Here is a 20,840-nt window from a genome sequence, read left to right as displayed (position 1 = left end):
ATGTCTATTCATATCCTTTTCTGATTTTAAAATCAGATTCTGTTTTGCTATTAAATTGTATGAGTTCTTTGTATATTTTGGATGTTAACCGCTTACCAGATGTATGATTTGCAAATATTTTCTCCCATTCAGTAGTTCGACTTTCATTTTGCTGATGATTTCCTTTGCTGTGCAGAACCTTTTTAGTTTGATGTAGTCCCACTTATTTTTGCTTTTGTTGCCTTTGCTTTTGGTATTAAATTCAAAAAGTCATTGCCAATATCAATGTCAAGGACATTGCCACCTATGTTATCTTCTAGGAGTTTTATGGTTTCAGATCTTACATGCAATTCTTTAATTCATTTTGGGTTTATTTTTGTATATAGTGTAATGTATTGGTCCAGATTCATTCTTTTGAATGTGGTGATCCAGTTTTCTTAGTAGCATTTATTAAAGAGACTAACCTTCCCCTATTGTATATTCTTGGCTCCTTTGTTGTAAATTAATTATCCATATATGCATAGGTTTATTTTGGGGTTCTGCTTTTTGTTCCATTGATCTATGTGTCTGTTTTTGTGCCAGGACCACATTCTTTTGATTACTTTAACTTGGTAATATAGTTTGAAATCATGGAGCATGATACCTCCAACTTCATTCTTCTTTCTCAAAACTGCTTTGACTATTGTTTTGTGGTTTCATATACATTTAGGATTGTTAGTTCTGCTTCTGTTAAAAATGTCATTGGAATTTTGACAAGGATTGTACTGAATCTGTAGATTGCTGTGGATAGTGTGGACATTTTAAGAATAGTAATTCTTCCAACCCATGAGCACAGAATATCTTTCCATTTATTTGTGTCTGCTTCAATTTCTTTCACCAGTGTCACAGAGTTTTCAGTGTACAGGTCTTTTACCTCCGGTTAAATTGATCCCTAAGTATTTTATTCTTTCAGACCCAAATGTAAATGCGATTGTGTTCTTAAATTTCTCTTTCTGATAGTTTGTTATTAATGTATAAAAATGTAACAGGTTTCTGTATGTTAATTTTGTATCCTACAACTTTACTGAATGCATTTATTAGTTCTAACAGTTTTTGGATAGTTTTTAGGGTTTTCTATATATAGTATCATGTCATCAGCAAATAGGACAGTTTTATCTCTTCCTTTCCAATTTGGATGCCTGTTTTTCTTTTTCTTGCCTAAGAACTCTGTCTAGGACTTCTGATACTACAGTGAATGAAAGTGGTGAGAATGTACATCCTTGTTTCATTCCTTCTCTTAGAAGAAAAGCTTTCAGATTTTCTCCTTTGAGTATATCAGTAGCTGTGGCTCATCATATATGGCCTTCGTAATGTCGAGGTGTGTTCCTTCTATACCCACTTTGTTGAGAGTTGTTATCATAAATAGCTGTTGAATTTTGTCAAATGTTTTCCTGCATCTATTAATTTGCTCATATGCTTTTTATCCTTTATTTTGTTCATTTGGTGTGTCATATTGATTGATCTGCAGTTATTGACCCATCCTTGCATTCCTAGAATGCATTCCGCTTGATGATGGTATTTGATCTTTTTAATGTATTGTTGAATTCAGGAGAATTTTAGAGAAAGGAAAATGATGTGCCAGTGGTTACAGTGTGTCAAAAATGGATCCTAGGTTCCAGAGCTCTCTTCTTCCAGTTTTCTTCTTGCTGTCAGCTGTGGAGTTTGTTATATGATGGAATGATCATGACACTTCCTATAGTTGTGGGAGATTGGAGGAAAAAAATTAATAAACTGTATGGAATAGTTGGGAAAGACTAAATGGCAGAACAGGGCCTAGGCTGGAAACTGACAGAGGGCTAAGATTTAACTAGGCAGAGAGGAGGGAGTCAGACTTCCCAAATAAATCAGAATGCAAGGCAGGGCTGGTGTGTTGGGAGGAGTCAGGAGCTGTACTAGTGAGAACAGGAAGCCTGGGAAATGAGGAAGGGCCTTACAATCACCAAAGCCCCCAGGTAATGCTGAAGCTCCTATGCCTGTGCTAGAACCAAGGAGACCCAAAGTACGGGCTTGGAACTGGGAGCATCATTATGACCTGCGGCTTGTTAGATACACAGCATCTCAGGCCCACCTTAGCCCTATTGAATCCAGATCTTCATTTTAACAAGGTCAGCAGTGATTTCAGGCTTCCCTAGTGACTCACTGGTAAAGAACCTGTCTGCCAATACAGGAGACACAGGTTCAATCCTTGGGTTGGGAAGATCCCTTGGTGAAGGAAATGGCAACCCCCTCCAGTATTCTTGCCTGGGAAATCCCATGGACAGAAGAGCCTGGTGGACTACAGTCCATGGACACAACTTAGTGCTTAAACAATGAAGGTGATTCCTGTGCACCTTGAAGTCTGATAAATGCTGTCATACAGGACAGTGGTTCTCAGTGATAGGATGTCTGATCTCTGACCCCCAGCCTCCTAAGTCAAAATTTTCTGGGGATGGGGCTTGGACATGAAAGGTTTTAAGAAGCTCTAACCTGCAGTCAAGGTTGAAAAGTACTGTTTTCATGGCTGTATAGCAAGAATGAAAATATTGGATCAGAGAATAGCGCGGTGAAAGATTTAATAAAGATACGTCAGGCAGCAGTATGAACAGTGTGCTCAGGAAAGAGGCATTAGTGGCAATGAACCAAAGATACAAAATGAAGCAGAAGACCACTCCAGCAGTTAGAGTGTTGCCGGTTGAGAAAATAGTTGTGCTAGAATTTGCTGCGGGGAGCTGGTTTGCAAAGGCGTTCATTTGACTTAAGACATTTCCACTTAGATTTGATGGCAACTATAGTTGGCAGGCACTTGGTGGTGTGGCACTGGAGCTTAGGTGAAAGGGTGGCGCTCAAGTGTGGATTTGTGATCCAGTGGGAGCCTGAGTCATACAGATGGTATAAGAAGACCAGATTACAAAATAAAGGCTTTTCTTGTGTATAAATTAGAATGGGAGGCCTGGAAGGAATTTTAGAAAACTTTAGGGCAGACTTCTCCACATGATCCAAGGGTCTCCACCTCAGTGGTAGTGCAAGGAATGTCCTTCCAGCTTGGCCTCAGCAACTGTCAGCCTAGATCAGGGAAGGACCATGCCCTGGGCCCCCATGTAAAGCCCCATGGAGTTCATTGCCGGAAGGGCCTGGCCTGTGTGACGTTCCCTTGCCAACTCTGTGACTCAGCTACACACTTCCACAGTGATATTTTCAGAGTAAAATTATGTGTGGCAGAATCTCTTTTCCATGCCTGATGGTGTTGCCCATCTGTGGAGTCATCAAGCTCTGTGCCCTGGAATCAGGGAGGAGGAGGTACACAGTGGGAGAAAAATTGGGAGCCTGCGTGGATGGTAGGAACCCGGGGTTCATGCTCTGCACTGGGGATCCACAGTCCAGCACCCTTCTCCAAAAGGGAGGCTGGGAGTTGAACAGTAATACACAGACCACTTCAGCAATAGGGTACAAACCAGATTGAAAATCACACACCAAGATGAAAGTAGTAGTCTTTTAGAGTCAGGTTCAAATCTGAATGAGCTCTGCTATTTACTGACAGAATCCTTGCACAAGTTTCCTTCTCAGCTAAATGAGGAATTTTCCCTTCTTCATGGGCTGTAGAGAGTACATGAAAAACTGCATGTCAGAGTGCTTTGCAAACTACACTCTTAAAATTTTTTTTTTAAAAGAACACAGAATGTCAAATGTGTAGACAGATGTGGAAGAAGAGGACCAAATGAAGTTGGAAGATTTGCTTTTGTGATCGTTTGGGAAGTTCCCTGTCTTTCCTAGGGCACCAGAAAAGCAGGCATCTTCCTGTTTGGCTGTCTCTGCTGTGATCGATTCATTCTTCCTCTTTCAGCCTGAGACTCCCCAGGTCAATCCTTAAGTTCATTTTTTTTTTAAACACACCTATGATGCCTACTTGGTTCTGTGTGCACACCTGGCCTTGGGCAAATTTGCAAAGGAAGCAGTTACTTATAGTGACCTGAGGTAACACTTTAGGGTACGGTTCGCAAAGCAGGCATGGGTGTCCCACTGTTCAAGAACAGGACATTTTACCTTGGAAGTAAATGGCTGGCTGTGAGATTTCTAGGGCTGTTGGCATTTCAGCTTAAAACTTTAAGCTCTGATAATGGAATTTCTGGCATTGGTGAGCTGGGTGGAAAAGTGCAGAATTAGGTCTTTCCAGTATCCTTGAAACCTGAGTACACAGGCTTCCATTCAGGTGTTAGGTTGGCCTTGTGGTGGAATAATTCTCAGCCCTCAGAGATGTCATGAATTGTATGATCCACATTATAAGTGCTCTGGGATTCTGTGAAATGGCCCCAGTTGTGTTACTTTGTCGAATTTTGCGAGAATCCAGGAGAGAACAGAGGAGAGCAAGCTATTGTGCTCCTCCGGGGATAAGTACCACTGCAGTACAAGGGCATTAATGTTCCTGATGCTGGCAGAATCTATTCAGAACCATCAGAAGCAGCAACCAGCGGAAATCTCTTGAAAAGCAATTCATCTGTACAGTGCAGCATCTTCAAACGTTAGCAGGTATCTGAATCACTTGGGGGCCTTGTTAAAGCACTGATGGCTGGATACCACCCAGAAACCGTCCAGAGTTTCTGATTCAGTAGGTCTGGGGTGAGTTGGAGAATTTGTATTTCTAACAGGTTTTCAGGGACTGCTGCTGCTGCTATTGTAGGAGCTATACTTCGGAAACTGTGGGTCCTGTGCCTTGTAATTTACAAAATGCTCTCCCATTCCAGTCTCCTATGATCCTCTCACACCTTGTGACCTTGTGAGGCATGTGCTTCACAGATGAAGAAGTAAGTTCAGAAAGACAGTGATTGCTGAAGTTTGCACCCCCAGTCACTGGCGAGCAGAGCTGGGTCTCCGAGCCTCCCACTCTTAGAACTGTTTTTCTAGTTCTAAAGTGTACCATTGATGAGTTCTAGGACGTCATACAAGGTGGCTAAAACGTGACCCTCAATCTTCTAATCCTTTCTGTAGGTTTCTTTTTATTCACTTTGCCTTCTGCAGGCTAAGCTCTAACAGTTGGGCGCATTTTGGAGACTTTCGAAGAAATATATTTGGAAGAGGAAACAAAGAGAATAGAGGGAAGAAGCTTCTAAGAAGAAAGTTCTCTAAATGTTGAAAGGGTCCAGTTAGGTGGCTGGGAAAGGAAGCCTAGGAGAGACTTGCTGAGGGAAAGGGGAAGAGGGGCAAGCTAGTAGAAAATTAAGAATCCTGGAAAACCTTTTGTAGCACCGAGGCACTTGGCTTCAGGGACAAGATACGCAGTGGTCTGTCCTTGAGTCACTTGATTGTGTGAGAGTCGCTCAGTCGTGTCCGACTCTTTGTGACCCCGTGGACTTTAGCCCACCAGGCTTCTCTCTCCATGGGATTCTCCAGGCAAGAATACTGGAGTGGGTTGCCATGCCCCCCTCCAGGGGATCTTCCCGACCTAGGGACTGAACCCAGGCCTCTCACATTGCAGGCAGATTCTTCATCATCTGAGCCACCAACTCACCTGCATCAAGTCTAGTCTGTTTCTGATGTAAAGAGTGTTTGCAAAGCCCCGCCCACCAACCCTGGCATTCTTTGCTATTTACTATTAAAGTAGTGTCAGTCTTAGAAAAATTATGAAGCTCTGGATATGTTTCCCTTTCAGCCCCATGTGTTTCTTGTATTTATCAAAATGGAACACTAACAAATATTTATTCGGTTTTATAGACGTGTTGACAATAAAGACTACCATGTGTGTCTCCCTGCCATGGTGATTATTTTGCTTAATACATGATCGACTGAGATGTCTTCACTGTATTATAAACACACATTAAAAATAGCAACCTGAAAAAAAGATAAAACTGACAAATAGGAAGTTCCATATTTTTGGAGGCAATACATTGCCAACCTGGTTATTAAGACACAAAACAGATAATCTTTAGTGCGTTACATAACTTTGTATGATTCTTCTTCAAATAAATGTCTCTTTTGACTCCTACAATGTTCCTTTTCATTTATGAAACTTTTCCAAACTGGAATCCTTTTAAAAGAGGCATTTTTTCCCCTGCATGCATGTTCTAATAACCTAGGATATAGAAAGATCTGACTACCTTTTTGAAATTTCAAACTCACAGTCAAATTCCAGTTTTTAGCATCTACTTATGAGTATAATCATGAAGCTAAGAGAGGTTACTGCATTTTCATGTTGCATTTTGTCAGATGGAAAGAAAATATTCTTAAATTGGCTACTCTCTACTTTGCTAATCCAAGGGGATTAAAGGGGTCCAAAGCATTCAAGATTTATTGCTGCTTATTTCTGTGTATTATTAAGCAACTTAAAATTAATGAAATGAAGATTCTTATTTTTTTTTTATCATTTCCTACTTAATGTTCTCCCAAAACATTAATTTAAAAGTGGAAAAGGCTTATGTCAATATCAAGGATTTGTGACTTTGATTTTTTTTTTTACAGTGGTAAGAAAAGTGAACAAGTCCACATATATTGTGGGTGCCAGGTCTGAAAGGTACTAGTGCCATTTAAACTTTAGTTTTTGTTTTGCAAACTGAATAGTTTAAACAACTGCTCTGAGGAAATGAAACTATAACACTTGAACTATAAAATTTCTGACGTTTATTGACTCTCTGGATCTCTGAAACAACTTCCTATCCTCATAAATTTGCTCCTGTGGTTGATCAGAGGCAGACTTGTATTATTCTTCCATCACTGTGTGTGAATACACCAGTTTTATTTCCAGTGGTTAGTTGCTTTTAACATGGAGGTGGCTGTGCAGTAGTGCTGACTAAACCCAATGTTCAATGTGCTGTGTATGTGGCCCCTTTCACATCCAGTATGTTCCACGGCACTGCACTTGTGTGCTTGGATGTAAATACCTATTTCACTAATATCTCTGTCTTTCACTTTATCTACTTTGGGGGTTGTCAGTATTGGTTGTTAAACCTTAAACAGTAAAGTGTGTACTGGAAATGAAAATAAAGCAAAACACAAAACTATGAAAAAAAAAATCCAAGTGCATTCTCTTGCTTTGGGACTATATTGAGTGACAGGATTCTCACAAATGAAAAGGACAGTCATCACAGTCGATTGATCTTAATGCAGGCAAAGAGTTAAGTGTTAAGGTCAGGCCATAAAGGTAAGAGCAAAGACCAACCAAAAGAAGGGCAGACCATTTAATTTATGTTTTATTTAATTTTTTTGGCAGTACAGTAGGACATGCAGGGTCTCAGTTCCCTGATTAGGGATGGAAACCCTGCTCCCTGCAGTGGAAGTGAGACTTAACCACTGGACTGCCAGGGAAGTCCCTGCCAGCACCATTTAAGTGGTGCCCTTCTTTCCTTCCTTTCTCTCTGTAACTGCATATACTTAAATTCACATGAGATATCTGATTCAATGTGATGGTATGTCTCTGAGCTTCTACAACATTATTTTAAATCTTTGCAATAAATCAATGACATGTGATAGTTTCCCTGTTATACCTGAAGGGAGTGAGCTCCTCAAAGCCATCTAGCTGTCAAGGGCAGGATTTGAGCCCAGGAATACCTGGCTCTAAAGTCTAGCGTCTCTGGTATTTCATATCAGAAAGGTAAGAACCCTTGGAGACCATGTTTTAAAACCAGTTTATTCCACAGACAGGAAGCAAGACTTGCCCCCTTCACTGTTTCCTTCAGTCAGCGTGGATAATAGGGTGTTGACTGTATATCTTACACTTTGCCAGGATTTCCCAACTGGGAAAATGGAAAGGATTTGCTGCATCAGAGAGTGATGGATAAGATTTAAGAATTGGGTCAAGGGGGATGGGAATGAACCAGTTAAAAGGAACTGGAATTACATAGCCTGATATGAAACATAAATCCTGCTCTTCAAGTGAATAGTTAGTTGATGAAGGATAAAGACCAGCTGGGCTCTACTTTCCATGTGACCAAAGCAAGAAGCAAGGCCTTTAAATAATACTTTGCTGGTGGGGGTATGCTGCTGTTGTGTGAGTGCTAAGTCGTGCCTAACTCTTCGTGATCCCATGGACTGTAGCCCATCAGGCTCCTCGGTCCATGGAACTTGCCAGGCAAGAATACTGGAGTGGGTTGCCATTTGCTGCTCCGTGGGATCTTCAGAGCCAGGAATCTCACCCGCATCTCCTGCACTGCATGTGGATTCTTTACCACTGCGCCACCTGGGAAGCCTGGGTGGGGATATAAGTCTGTGGAAGTCAAGAAGTCTTGATTGGGGTAGAGGTGTTGGGAGGAGGGTGGCTAGTTAGAATGGTGGAATGAGGACCTTCTCCCCTATTCCCCATGCTCTAGTAACTTCTAAATTGCCTTCTGCAAGTCTTTCTGTTTTCCTTGCCCAAGCTTAGGATAGTGTTGCCCCTCTTGATAACTATAGATAAGAAGTGACATATTGTTTCTGGAGTAGAAAAATGGCAACCCATTCCAGTGTTCTTGCCTGGAAAATTCCATGGACAGAGGAGCCTGGCAGGCTACAGTTCATAGGGTCACAAAGAGTTGGACACCACTGAGTGCCTGAGGACACAACATATTCTTAACTGTTGCATCAGGACTTCTTGCACCTACAACTATTTTCACTCTCTGATCCATCTTGCCCACTAGGGTTAGAGCTATTTTCATGAAGCATAACTCTGATACTGATTCTCTGCCCAAAGATGGCCCCAGAGTAGCTATTTTTGAAGTGTGGTTTATGGAACCCCAGAGGTAAGGTTCAGTTACTTGCTGCCAGTTGCAGAAAGTAAAAATATAGGATGCCCAATTAAGTTTGAATTTCAAATAACAAAAAAATTTTTTTTAACATGTCTGTGTCCCACGCAATATTTGAACATCTTGTATTTTATCCAGTAGCCCTCACGTTAGGGACCTTAAGATCCTTTTCAAGGGGTCTTTGAGGTCAAAACTATTTTCAGAGGAACACTAAAACTTATTTGCTATTCCCACTGTGTTGACATTTGCATTCATGGTGGAAAATCAACAGCGGTCCAAACTTCTGGTGTCAATGCAGTGACACCAAAGTGCACTGGGGGACATCATGTGATACACAATCTCTGTCGTGTACTCATAGTTTAAAAAGAAAAGCCAGTTTTACTAATCTCCTTGATGAAGCAGTAAAAATTATTAGTTTTATTAAATCTCAGTCCTTGTATAGATGTCTTCTTAATATGCTGGTTGACTTATTGAGAAGCAGATATAAAACATAACTGCTGCACGCAGTGGTTGTCTCATTTGTACAGTGGTTTGAGGTGTTGAGCTAAATGGTCGCTTGTTTGTGTAACACCATTTTTACGGACAAACTTTGGTTATTGAGACCTAAGTATCTGGCAGATATTTTGTTGAAAATGAATGAAGTGAGCCAGTTACCTCCAAGAAAAATCTTGACAGTGTGCCAATTATAAAATTTGAGCCTTCAAGTGAAAATGAGAATTTTGAAAAAACTTCTGTCTACCACCGAGAGCTTGACAGCTTCCCAATGCTTAAAGACTTTCTGATGAGACAGGCAGTGATAACCATGAATGTGGTTTTTTTGGATATTGTATGATGAAACATGCCAACATTTGGAAGGTCTGTGTAACTCAGGGGAACCAAAATGTTTCAATGACTGATGCAGGATGTTACCAAATTCTGCATGGGTAGAAAGATCCATTCACAGTGCAATATAAACTGATTGATTTTAATATAACAGTGTATGAAAAGTTGCATTGTTATGGTTTCAAATTCCATATTTCAAGTAACCTTTAAAAGTTGAGTTTTGGTGTCATACCAAAGAAGAATATCCACAATTATCTTAAAAGGCTATTAAAACAGCCCTTCCTTTTCCAAATTCATATCCACATTAGACTGAATATTCATCCTTTACTTCAATACAAATAATCCATCACTATAGATTGAATGCTGCAGGAGATGAGAGAATCTAGCTGTCTTCTTTCTCAGCCAGACTGTAAAGAGATTTGCAGAAATGTAAGAGAATGCCATTCTTATTATTTTGTTTTGGAAACTAGAGTTACTTTCCTTTAACAATTATGTTAACAGGTAATGATCTTTTACTATTTTAAAATGAACTAGAAATGATGTTTTAAATGTTCTCATTGTGAATTTTGAATATGGTAAATATCAAGGGAGACAATCTATATGGCAAAAGCTGTCTGGGGTCTATGATAATCTTTAAGCATGTGAAGGGGTCCTGAGACTAAGAATCACTGACTTACAGGACAATGCCTAGACTGGTGAGCCAGATACTGGGGACTTGCCACCATTCTTTTCCATCCTGCTTTTGCCACCTCACTATGACTCTCAAGTACTCCCAGGTTCCAGCCTGCTGCTGCTGCTAAGTCATGTCAATCGTGTCTGACTCTGTGCAACCCCATAGATGGCAGCCCACCAGGCTCCCGTCTCTGGGATTCTCCAGGCAAGAATACTGGAGTGGGTTGCCATTTCCTTCTCCAGTGCATGAAAGTGAAAAGTGAAAGTGAAGTAGCTCAGTCGTGTCCGACTCTTCTCGACCCCATGGACTGTAGTCTACCACGCTCCTCCGTCCATGGGATTTCCCAGGCAAGAGCACTGGAGTGGGGTGCCATTGCCTTCTCCAGGTTCCAGTCTAACCACCTACTAACTGACTTTCTGCTCATGTTCTGCTCTTGCCATTCCTCTGCCTGGAACGCCTGGAACTCATGTCTGCACCTCCTTTATCCATCTGTATGCTGCTTAGCGGGTCAGAGCTAGCTTCTTAGGGCCTGAGGATGGAGACTCATTCCGACCCAAATTCACAATCTGTTTGTGGCTATACGGTGCATCTAGCCTTCAGGATCTGTTTATTTCTCTTCCTTAATTAGAATTCCTGGAGTGCAGAGGACTCAATTTTCTCTCTGTTTATATATATATTTTTACCATCGAAAAGGCCAAGTACCCTGCCATAAAATTTATGGGATTTTTGTAAATATTAGCTGACAATTTCTAGCTATATCTGTGGGCTTTTATGATCCCGTGCAGATTAATCAGAGTATTTAGTGCCTGCTGTGAGCAGAACACTTGGCAGTTGGGGGAGGGGGGCTAAGGAGGTGATCCTTGCTTAAGGACGTGCACTGTGCTTGGAGAGACAGGATTTATAGCCAAGAAGAAATCAAACAAGACACAAGAAGGTATCAAATCAAAGGGATAACCAGGTGCTGTAGGCCTTTGGGAAAGGGGAGGTGGGGGCATTTGCAGTGGTGGAGGAATCTGAGCAGGCTCCTGGGAGGGGGCAGGGAGATGCTGGGGACTTGTTAAACAGGGAGGGTTTAGTTAGAGGTCAGCAAGGCAGGATTTTGGGTCAGAGAATAAACGAGAGCCAGGGCAGAGTCAGGAATGAGCACAGCATGTTCACAGCCTAATGAGGAGGCTGCCGACCACGATGAAGGTGAATGGTGAGAAATGATAAGGTTGAAAGCTGGTCAGAGGAGTTTAAACTGGAGTCGGAAGAAGGAACTAGCCTTTTCTCTCTTTTAGTTAGGGAAGTGATACGGTGTTTTCTGAGCACAAGGTGGGTTATTTGAGGGAGGAGGAAAAGAGATGGGGCATCTAATCAGTGGCCCAGGGGTGTGCGATGGTGAGGTCCTGGACTGGGGTATCAGCGAGGTTTTCTGAATGAAATTCATTCAGGTCACCACGTCAAGAATGCCAGTATGGTGCCTTTAAATGATAGTGTTATAAGGCCTAGGGATTAAAACTCCACAGTAGCACGTTAGTGACATAATTGGGTCTTATCACATGTGGCTGATTTAGAGATGAAATCTTTTATTCTAAACTTCCTTCATCTTTTATTGTTTCAGCTACTAAATAATTGCGTGAGTTTTGGGGCAAATTACTTAACTCCTTGGTGTCTTGGTTTTGTCATCTGTAAAATGAGGGGATTAATAATTTAATAGGACCTGTCTCATAGCCTCATTGTGAGAATTACAAGAGGTAATACATGTAAAGTGCCTATATTTGTGCCTGGCACATGGGAAGCTTTTAAAAAATATTAGTTATTATTACGTATTTATTCAGGAATTCAGATTATCATGGGAATAGAAATATTTAAATTACCCAGTGGGCCAAAGCCTTCAGAGCTAAGATGAATGAAGGCCCTCAAAAAGAAGAAAAAAGAAACAAAAACTTGCTGGAAACATTGCAAAGATGGGATTCAGAAGCTGGGGCAGAAAAATGTGAAAAATTCTAATTCCATAAACTCATTAAGATCTGAAGTGTAAAACTGGGAAACCCGAGTCACAATTTAATGTCACTTCTCAGCTTAAACACCTTCACTCATTTCCACTGCGGAGAAGATAAATCTGGTCTTTTTAGCAAGCCAGCCAGATTTCCTTCCCCAGCCTGGTGGCCTGCACCTCAGCTGCTCTGTGCTCCTGCTAATTTTTGAACACATCCTGTCTTGCAGAGCAGTCTCCCTTGCCTTTACTCTCTACCCCAAAACCCATTCCTCTTACCCCATTGATGCACTACAAAATTAGTCACCTGTTTTTAATAGACTTTATTTTTAAGGGCATTTTTAGGTTTACAGAAAAATTGCTTAGAAAGTAGAGTTCCTGTATACTTCTCTTGCCCAACAGTTTCTCCTGTCATTAACTTTCTGCATTAGTGTGGTTCCTTATAACCGATAAACCAGTATTGCTACATTATTAACTAAACTCCACAGTTTACATTAGGGTTTACTCTTTTGTGTTGTACACATCTATGGGTTTTGAAAATGCATAAAAATAATGTTCTACACCCACCATGACAATATTGTATAGCATATTCACTGCCCTGAAATCCCTGTCCTTCATCTTTCCTTCCCTGTCCGTTTTTTAAGAATCAGTTAAAATGTCATCTCTTTGAAAATACCTGATTTCCTCTTTTATAAATCTCTTTGATGCTCACATAGCACTTTCTTCATACCCGTTACAGCTCCTATGATCCAAATAGTGTTAGAAATACACACACTCTTTTCTTCCTGTACTAGAGTGTACGTCCTTGAGGGAGGGGCTGCGCTGTAGATTTGTCCCCTGTTTCTGCCAGGTGCCTTGTGAATGCTGAGTTGTGAGCAAATAGCAGGGTGGGATTTTGCAGAATAGGTCTCAAGAGGCAGAGCTTTAGACCTAGAGTTCTGAAAGTGACAAGTGTACTTGTGTATTTTAAACACACTTCAGGACCCAGGGGTCCAGGATGGGAAATTCTCTGAGGGGAGCTGGTTACTCTGCTTTCAGATTTGGGCTCAGAAGCAGCCTCAGAGATGGCCCAGGCCAGTTTTCTAGTACTAACTAGGCCTCAAGGCTCTCTCCTTGCCTCTCCTTGTACAGAAAAGGACAGGAAGGTTGGTTGTTCCATCCATCTAGTCCAGATGCCCCTCTCTGGAAGGCTCTCCCGCCCCCCTCCCCACTCCTCGGGTGGCCCCCAACAGCTAAGCGTGCCCAGTGTGACTTCTTTGGCCAAAGAGCACCTTCCCTTAATTTCTTGGTTCGCGCTGAGCTTTTTGCTTTATTTTTAAGTCTCTGTTCCCAAACATTCTAAAAGGCTGTACGAACAAGCAGGTCAGAACCAAAGCAAATATATCGAACCTTGCGAAGTAACTAAGCAGACGTCCTTATTCAAGAGACAGCATGACCGCTACATGAGAAATACCGGTCACGCACTAGAGACAGTAGTTTCCCCTCTGGACGGGAACTGCCATTTGCAAAATCCCCCACCCCCACCAAATGAGACAGTGAAGGTACCATAAAACCAACTACTCTCATTACTTCTACACGGGAGTCTGCAGTTTCTAGCAGCACTGCCTATTCCTTCAAGGGATCCAGTTTGCAAAACATTGGAGGCTTTGACTTCCCCGTACCTGCCTCCTAACACAAGTGGGGGGGGGGGGGTGGAGAGGGAGGGAGGGAGTGGGAAAGAGCGATGTCCTCCCCCTCCCCCAACTGTCTCAGAGCCCACAGCCGAGCCAGATCCTGCGCAGGGAGGGGGGTGGGGGGGGCGGGAGGGGGGTATGGAGGACGCTTTGCAAACCAGGTTAGATCTAAAGCGGCTGTTACCTGGGGCAGTGAGTGCTCTCCTGACAGCCGGGCTCCCCAGCCCCCCTGCAATTGGAAAGAGCCGAGGAAAGGTACGGGGCTCCAGCCCCGCCCCGGAGCGGTTTGGGAGCAGAGCAGAGCCCCTCGCCACCACCAGAGCAACGACCTCCCGCCCGCACCTGTGTTCCCAGGGGGCGGGGCCTCCTCCAGGTGTGCAGCCGGGGAGGATGGAGCCGAGAGCTAAGGCCCGCCGCGGGAGCCTAAAGTCCCCCGACCGCCTGCCCCGAAGAAATGCCAGTGGAGGAGCGGTTCATCCGCACCCGACCTCGGCGGGATCCGCGGGCTGTGCCCGAGCGATCGGGGATTGGTGGGGGGGGGAAGGGGAGAGCACACCGCGGCACCGAGGGGGTTAAGCAGGCGGCCCGCGGCTGGAGCGCGCTTAACCCTTTGGCGCCCGCGGGTCAGCCGAGCCAGGCCGGCGGGCCCCCGAGTCCCACGCGGCGGCCACCTGCACCGCGCGGGCCGTGCGGGGCGAGCCGCGGGTCGGCCTCCGATCGCCGGGGCGCAGCGCAGCCCGTGGGAGGCCCGGGGCGGGCGGGGGGAGGGAGGGGGACGCGGCGGCGGGCGCGCAGCGTCGCCAGGGCGAAGCCGGCGTGCGGCGCGGCGCGGCGGGCGCGGAGTGAGCGAGCGAGCGCCTCCGTCCCCGGATGTGAGCTCCGGCTGCCCGCGGTCCCGAGCCAGCGGCGGCGCGGGCGGTGGTGGCGGCGGCGGGCACCGGGCACCGGGCACCGCGGCGGGCGAGCGGGCGGGCATGGGGGGCGCGCCGAGCGGCCCCGGCGGCCGGGCCGGCATCCCCGCGGCGTCCCTCCGCTAGAGGGGGGGACCAAGCCAATTCTCCTTTGCAGCAAAAAAATTACATGTATATATTATCAGGATAATATATACATCTGATCTTATTTTTTAGAAAAAGTTTATTTTGCTCCGATTTTGAAAAAGAGGGAGCGTGGGTGGCCAGCGGTTTTTTATAAATTATTCTTATTTTCTGTTATCTGTCCCTGTCCCTCCCCACCCCCTGCTGAAGCTTGACTAAGGGCAGGGACCGCGGCTCTTACCTATCGGTCACCCCCTTTACTCGTTCCTCCCCCGCCCCAACGCCTAGCACAGTGCCCTGCACACAATAGGCGCTCAATAAATGTTCGTGGATGATGATGATGATGATGATGAAAAAAATGCAGCATCAACGGCAGCAGCAAGCGGACCACGCGAACGGTGAGCAGCCAGAGCCTGGGCACCCGCTGCCAAATCTCATCCTTGTCATGGTCCTCCTCTTTCCACCCCCTCTCCTTCTCACCCCCCCTCCTGTCTCGGATGCGCTGGTGGGTTGAGGGGGTTGGAGAGGATGCTTCTAGCTCGGTGTCGTTTACATAGAAAGGGGAGATGCGTGACAACCACTCCATTCTCCCCTTCAGGCCTTGAATGTCAGAGTTAATTCTGCATTTGTGGGGTGGGGGTGGTCGTGGGGTCCGTGGAGTACAGTGCCGCCGCCGCCGGAGGGGCGGTGAGCCTAGGTGATTCGGGTTCAGTGTCCTCGGGCTCAACTTTCCTCCAACGCTCTTGAGCGATGGGAAGAGGGTGGCTCCGAGTCTTCAGCCCGAGCCCCCTTTCTAGCCTCTTCGCCTCCTTTCCCGCCCCCTGGTATATTAGGAAGAAGGTCTCTGGTGGCATCTGGAAAATTACAGGGTTGCCAGGTTTCACCCTTTACGTCGGTGGGTGAAGCAGTTTGCTACCCTTGAGAGGGAGGCTGGGTCTCGGAATCGCTGGCCAGAGGGTCGGATGGAAAGTGTATTCCCGCTCCCAGCGCCGCTGTGCACACGTCGGTAACCTAGCAATGCCCGGGGAGTTACAGCCGCTGTGGGGTTCCCCTCCCTAGCCCGGCCCGGGCACCACGTGCAGTTACCACACCGCTGGCCGGCCGGCCGGGCTGGGTCGAAGGAAGGGGGTGCAGCTCCTGGCCAGCCCTCTTCACTTCTCCTTAGAGGTCGCTGGAGTCCCCACAGCTCTCTGTGGGCTCACAGCTTTCCCAATGAGCGCTCCCCAAGGTAAGACTTGGGACGACTCCTCCCCTGGTTCAGACCTCTGCTGCCCACTCCTGTGGACCCCTCTCAGGCTGCTAACCAGGCAGACCTGTGCTTGGCTCTGACTCTCCCTTGTGCTCTTGACTTAGTAAGAATTGGTTTCACAAATGCCCGTCCCTCTCGCTTTGACTTCTGTCTCAGTAAGGAGGTTGTGACCCAAGGCAGGCAGGTACCTGGGAGACCTGCCTGGGTCCTGGCCTGACCCCAGGCTGGAGAGGGCTTTGCACACGAAGCCTCCTTGGGGTTCTATCCTGTGTGTACTTGGGTCCCAGTCTATGTTGAAATGGTTCCTGTTTAGGCCTTGAGGGCCCCTAACATAACTCAGCCTGTCTCTCCTAGGTGTAAGGATGCAGGCTGCCTGCCCTGTCTGTTTCTCTGGTTGCTGGTTTGGCTGCTGCGGCTGCAATTTAAAATGCAAAAAAGCCCTAAAGATGTTTTCTGTTTTCGGAAGCCTGTGGAGGAAATGAGTCCCAAGCATCATGAATTTTCATTTGCAGGAAGTGTCAGTGCATAATCTAGGTATTTGTTATGGGGCTCTTGGTATTGCCCTGGTGCCAGTGGTGCCAGTTTTTATTTTTATTTTTCCCATGCTGAAAAAAATGCATTTGTGGCTGTAGAAAGATGTTGGAGTAACACCCTGAAAATGATTAAGACTATTGAATTATTGCCACTGCCTTTTTTTTTTTTGGTGATGGTAGTTATTTTGGAGGAAAGCTGTGGTATGTATCTGTTAACTCACTAGAGATACATGGGTTTTGAAAGTCAGAAAAGATGTGGAATATAAGTGGAAATGACCTCAGTTTGTCTGAAGGAATGCACTGAAAGACTTCTTGTGAAGATATGGATGTAGAGAGGTACTAACCCATTGGGCGAAATGCAACGGTCGTGTGTTATTGACACTTTGGGCAGAGCTCAGGGACTTTTCTTGCTGCTCTGGCTGACCTAACCCTGCTTCTGAAAAATAGAATATGAGGTTTCCATTGCAAACTTGGGGATGATTTCCCTGCTTTTCTTGATGGGAAACCACTTCAGCTTTCTTCTGACACTGGATTCTCATTGTGTCATTGTTGTTTTTTTTTTAATTTTTCTTTTTTTCTCCTTTTTCCCAGAGGCGAACTATGCAAGAGGCACCAGGCTCCCTCTTTCTGGTGAAGGACCAACTTCTCAGCCAAACAGCTCCAAGCAAACCGTCCTGTCTTGGCAAGCTGCAATTGACGCTGCTAGACAGGCCAAGGCTGCCCAAACTATGAGCACCTCCGCACCCCCACCTGTCGGATCTCTCTCCCAAAGAAAACGTCAGCAATACGCCAAGAGCAAAAAACAGGGTAACTCGTCCAACAGCCGACCTGCCCGTGCCCTTTTCTGTTTGTCTCTCAATAACCCCATCCGAAGAGCCTGCATTAGTATAGTGGAATGGAAGTATCCTTTTCTAGGGGAAGTGTTTCTCATTTTCTCTTTTACCATCTGCTCTTTAAAAGGATTTGTTGTCTGAAATGGCACTTAACAAAGTGATAGCACTTTGGAATGTGAGCAACAGAAGCTGTGTGTACAGGGTTTCATGGTATATAATTTCCTATCTCCTCGGTACAGAAGGGTATCTCTCTGGGTAAATTTAGGCTACTCTCTGTATGTGTGTGTGTGTGTGTGTGTGTATGTGTGTAGTGGGGGGGGGTGCAGGGAATGACAGCCTGAAACTTAAATTAACCTTTGGTCATCTGACACTAGATGGCTAGTTTAAATGCACCTTTGTTTTTTGGCAGCGGTATGAATTGAACCTATAAGGTATGCTCCTTAAAAACAAAAAATAAAACTCTACTAGGAATAAATACATTTTTGACCTTTAGTGGAATCTTCTCATTCTGATGTTTGAAATTTGCTTTGGATACTCCAATTAATGCTAAGGTTGCTTGTAGGTCTGCCATTTGGTGAGTCTGATTGTTCAGGTAGCTACAAATATGAACATTTGCTTCACAGGGAGGGAACGATTTGGTCATCAATGCTATGATTTCCTGGAATTTCCTTTTGACAAGTTCCAAAACAGCATTTGAAATGTGAGCATGAGGGAGTCTGTGGAGGGAGAGCTTTGTGTGTGCCTCTTCTTCCAAAGTCTGCGTGAGTTAGCGCCCAGCCCTCTCCGCGGAGGAATTTGCAGTTGTTGCCTTTATAAAAAAAAAATTCTGTATCCTTGGACTGGAGTTACATTTCTGGGTTTCTCCTTTGTATTTTTAAACCTGAACTCCAAATGCCCCAGGCAGGTTATTAGGGCTCAGATCTTGGAAAACTGGGGTGCATTGCCTGCTCACCCCGTCCCTTAACCTGGAGGCCAGGCTCTAGTTCCTGCCACCCATCAGAAAAGGTTGACTGAGGTCTTCTTTCTGAGCAAATAGCTTTCTAATTAGTCAGATGATTCACTGGTTTGGGTAAAGCACAGCATTTCCTTTTCCCAGAATTATATTTGGGGTCGACCAGGGCTCTTGAGCAGTTCCTAGGCTTGGGAAGGAGCATGGATGTAGGGCTTTCCCACCGAGCCCGGGTCGGGAGGCCATGCTCTAAAGAGAGGATACAGGTTACTGGCGAGTGGAGCTAGAACCCCCTTATCATTTGAGTGCCTAGCGAGGCAGCCCTCTGTCTCAGCTGGCTATTTTCTGTGCTCACGGAGAGTTAAAATGAGGTAACTGTCTGGAAAGGTTATAGAGAGAATAGCCCAGGGTAGGATTTGAGGGGTTTTCATGTGCGTTTCCTTTCCAGAACAGATGTCTCTTCTCCAGCGGGTGTCGCGGTGTCTCTCACGTGGCTGGGGTAGTGTGGATGTGTTTTTCTCTATAGGTTCTTTTTGAGTCTGAGGACTGAACAGTGGTGTCGGCCCAGGAGGGAGGGGGATCCGCAGGGAGGGGGTGTCCCTCGGAGGAGGGGTGGTCTCTCAGCAGCATGGCAGGAGCACTTAGTCAGATCATACTTAGTCACAAAGGTCTCCTCCCCCTCAGGTTGGCTTGACGTGACTCTGAGTAAGCAGAGACCTCTCAGTGGGGTCATTAATTTCATGCGGAGTGAGGTGGGAGGCCTGGTGCTGTTTCTCTTTGTGCTCCGTAATTTGTATATAGTAATTTATGTGAACGGAGTGAACTCCTGGATGGTGCTGCTGACTCCCTTTCCCACACCGCCAGACACGTATGTGCAGGAATTAAGGGCTGTGGCTGCCAGTGCAGGGAGAAGCCGCCTTGCAGATGGGAAGCGTTTACAGAATAGATTCTGAAACGATATGAGATGTGTTGTTTTCAGTTGACAGTTTCCTTTAAGTTCCGGGAGGAGGGCATAGACAGCCTTCTAAAATCAGCTGTGCCAGGCTCTGTCAGCACTGGGTGAATGAGTTTTTTGAACCTGCTGTTTGTTTATACATGCAGGCAAGGCAATATGTCCTGCACTTGGGGGAACAAGGAAGGGAGATTTAGGATCAGCCCCATCTATTTCTCTGATGCTCTGTTCTGCTTGGCTTGTCAGAATCTTGTGGCAGAAGGAGAGGATCTAGCATTACCTGCAATCTGAAACTTTTTTCACTGTGATGAAAAAAGTAGACTTTTGTTTGGTTTTCCTAAATAGCATCAGTACTTCTCTGATTTGCTGGTTTATCATTTAGGTATCAGGAAATTTAAAAGGCAGATGGTGATGTGGGAGATGGGAGAGGCAGTGAGTGTGTTTCCATATAGGATGGGTTTGGGGCGATTGACTTTTTAAGTTTTAGAAGGAATTGCCAAAAGGAAAGATGAAAAGGAGTTTCTGAAGTCTTTTTAAAGTAGATTGCCTTAAAGTTGGATCCCTGCATAAGAGATTTTGTAATACTAGGTGAGTTAAAAGAATAACTATGAGGGAAGGAAAAGTGTCTTGAAAAATAAGCCCATCAAATTAGTAAGGGAATAACATCATTCACATCCATGTTTCAGTGAGTGTTAAAGTTCTTCAGAAGGCTGAGGTTTCGTGAAATGCAATGGAACAGAGACATGAGGGCTCTTTATTTCCTTCAGCATCTTTGGATTTTCCAGAAGGAAGTCAGGGTGAATGCAGAAGATCTGTGCACATCCTCCAAGCTTTAGGACTTGGAGGTGTTTAGTGAAACTGTGGCTTTGCCTTTAGTGGATGAGTGTTTGGGAGAAACAGTGTTGTACAACCAAGCCTGGAGTTAGAGATTAGATTGGTGCTTGTGAAACCTTGCATTTGGAAAGGCTGAAAACCAAGAGAGGAAAAACAGTCATTTTTGGCAGATGTCAAATTTTGTATTGCCAGTTTTGACAGTGTCTCTTAATAACACCAGAATGTTTAAGCAAGTATCTGTTGAGGCTGCTCACAGAGTGATTCTTCTAGACAGACCCCTGAGATTTGGAAATGTTAAATCGAACTCTGAAAGTATCTGGTGCTGATTTCTTATGGCCTTGTATTTGACTTGTTTATGAATTGAACACAATAACAACACATTATAAATGGAGCTGCAGTCCAGCTCTAATCTGAAACAGTGGTAACTGCTGATTAGTAAGGAAAGCAGAGGAGGGAGATGAAGCCTGACTCGCTTGTTAAGGGTTGGAATAGCTATGAGACAGTCGCAGGTGGTTTGGAAAAGGTCCTCGGTGACTTGTCCTGTTCTAGTCCAGACAGGAGATCCGGGCGGACCTGGCCAAGAAGAGCCACCAAGAAAATGGCTCTAG

At 45.0% G+C, this 20,840-nt stretch overlaps 1 protein-coding gene across 3 annotated transcripts in view; it reads left to right on the top strand.

The window, feature by feature from the left end:
* Positions 1-15,213: 15,213 nt before the first annotated feature.
* CACNA1D (calcium voltage-gated channel subunit alpha1 D) overlaps positions 15,214-20,840 on the top strand; it is a 348,007-nt gene continuing 342,380 nt past the window's right edge. For all 3 annotated transcript variants that reach the window (XM_068982168.1, XM_068982170.1, XM_068982169.1), the window contains exons 1-2: positions 15,214-15,280; positions 17,256-17,565. In XM_068982168.1, the coding sequence (XP_068838269.1) occupies positions 15,214-15,280; positions 17,256-17,565 (377 nt within the window). The remainder of the gene's footprint in view (positions 15,281-17,255; positions 17,566-20,840) is intronic.

Source organism: Capricornis sumatraensis, chromosome 10 (assembly GCF_032405125.1).
Source record: "Capricornis sumatraensis isolate serow.1 chromosome 10, serow.2, whole genome shotgun sequence".
Lineage (NCBI taxonomy): Eukaryota > Metazoa > Chordata > Mammalia > Artiodactyla > Bovidae > Capricornis > Capricornis sumatraensis.
Note: the sequence above shows the minus strand (reverse complement) of the source record. Positions and strands in the feature narration are given on the sequence as shown.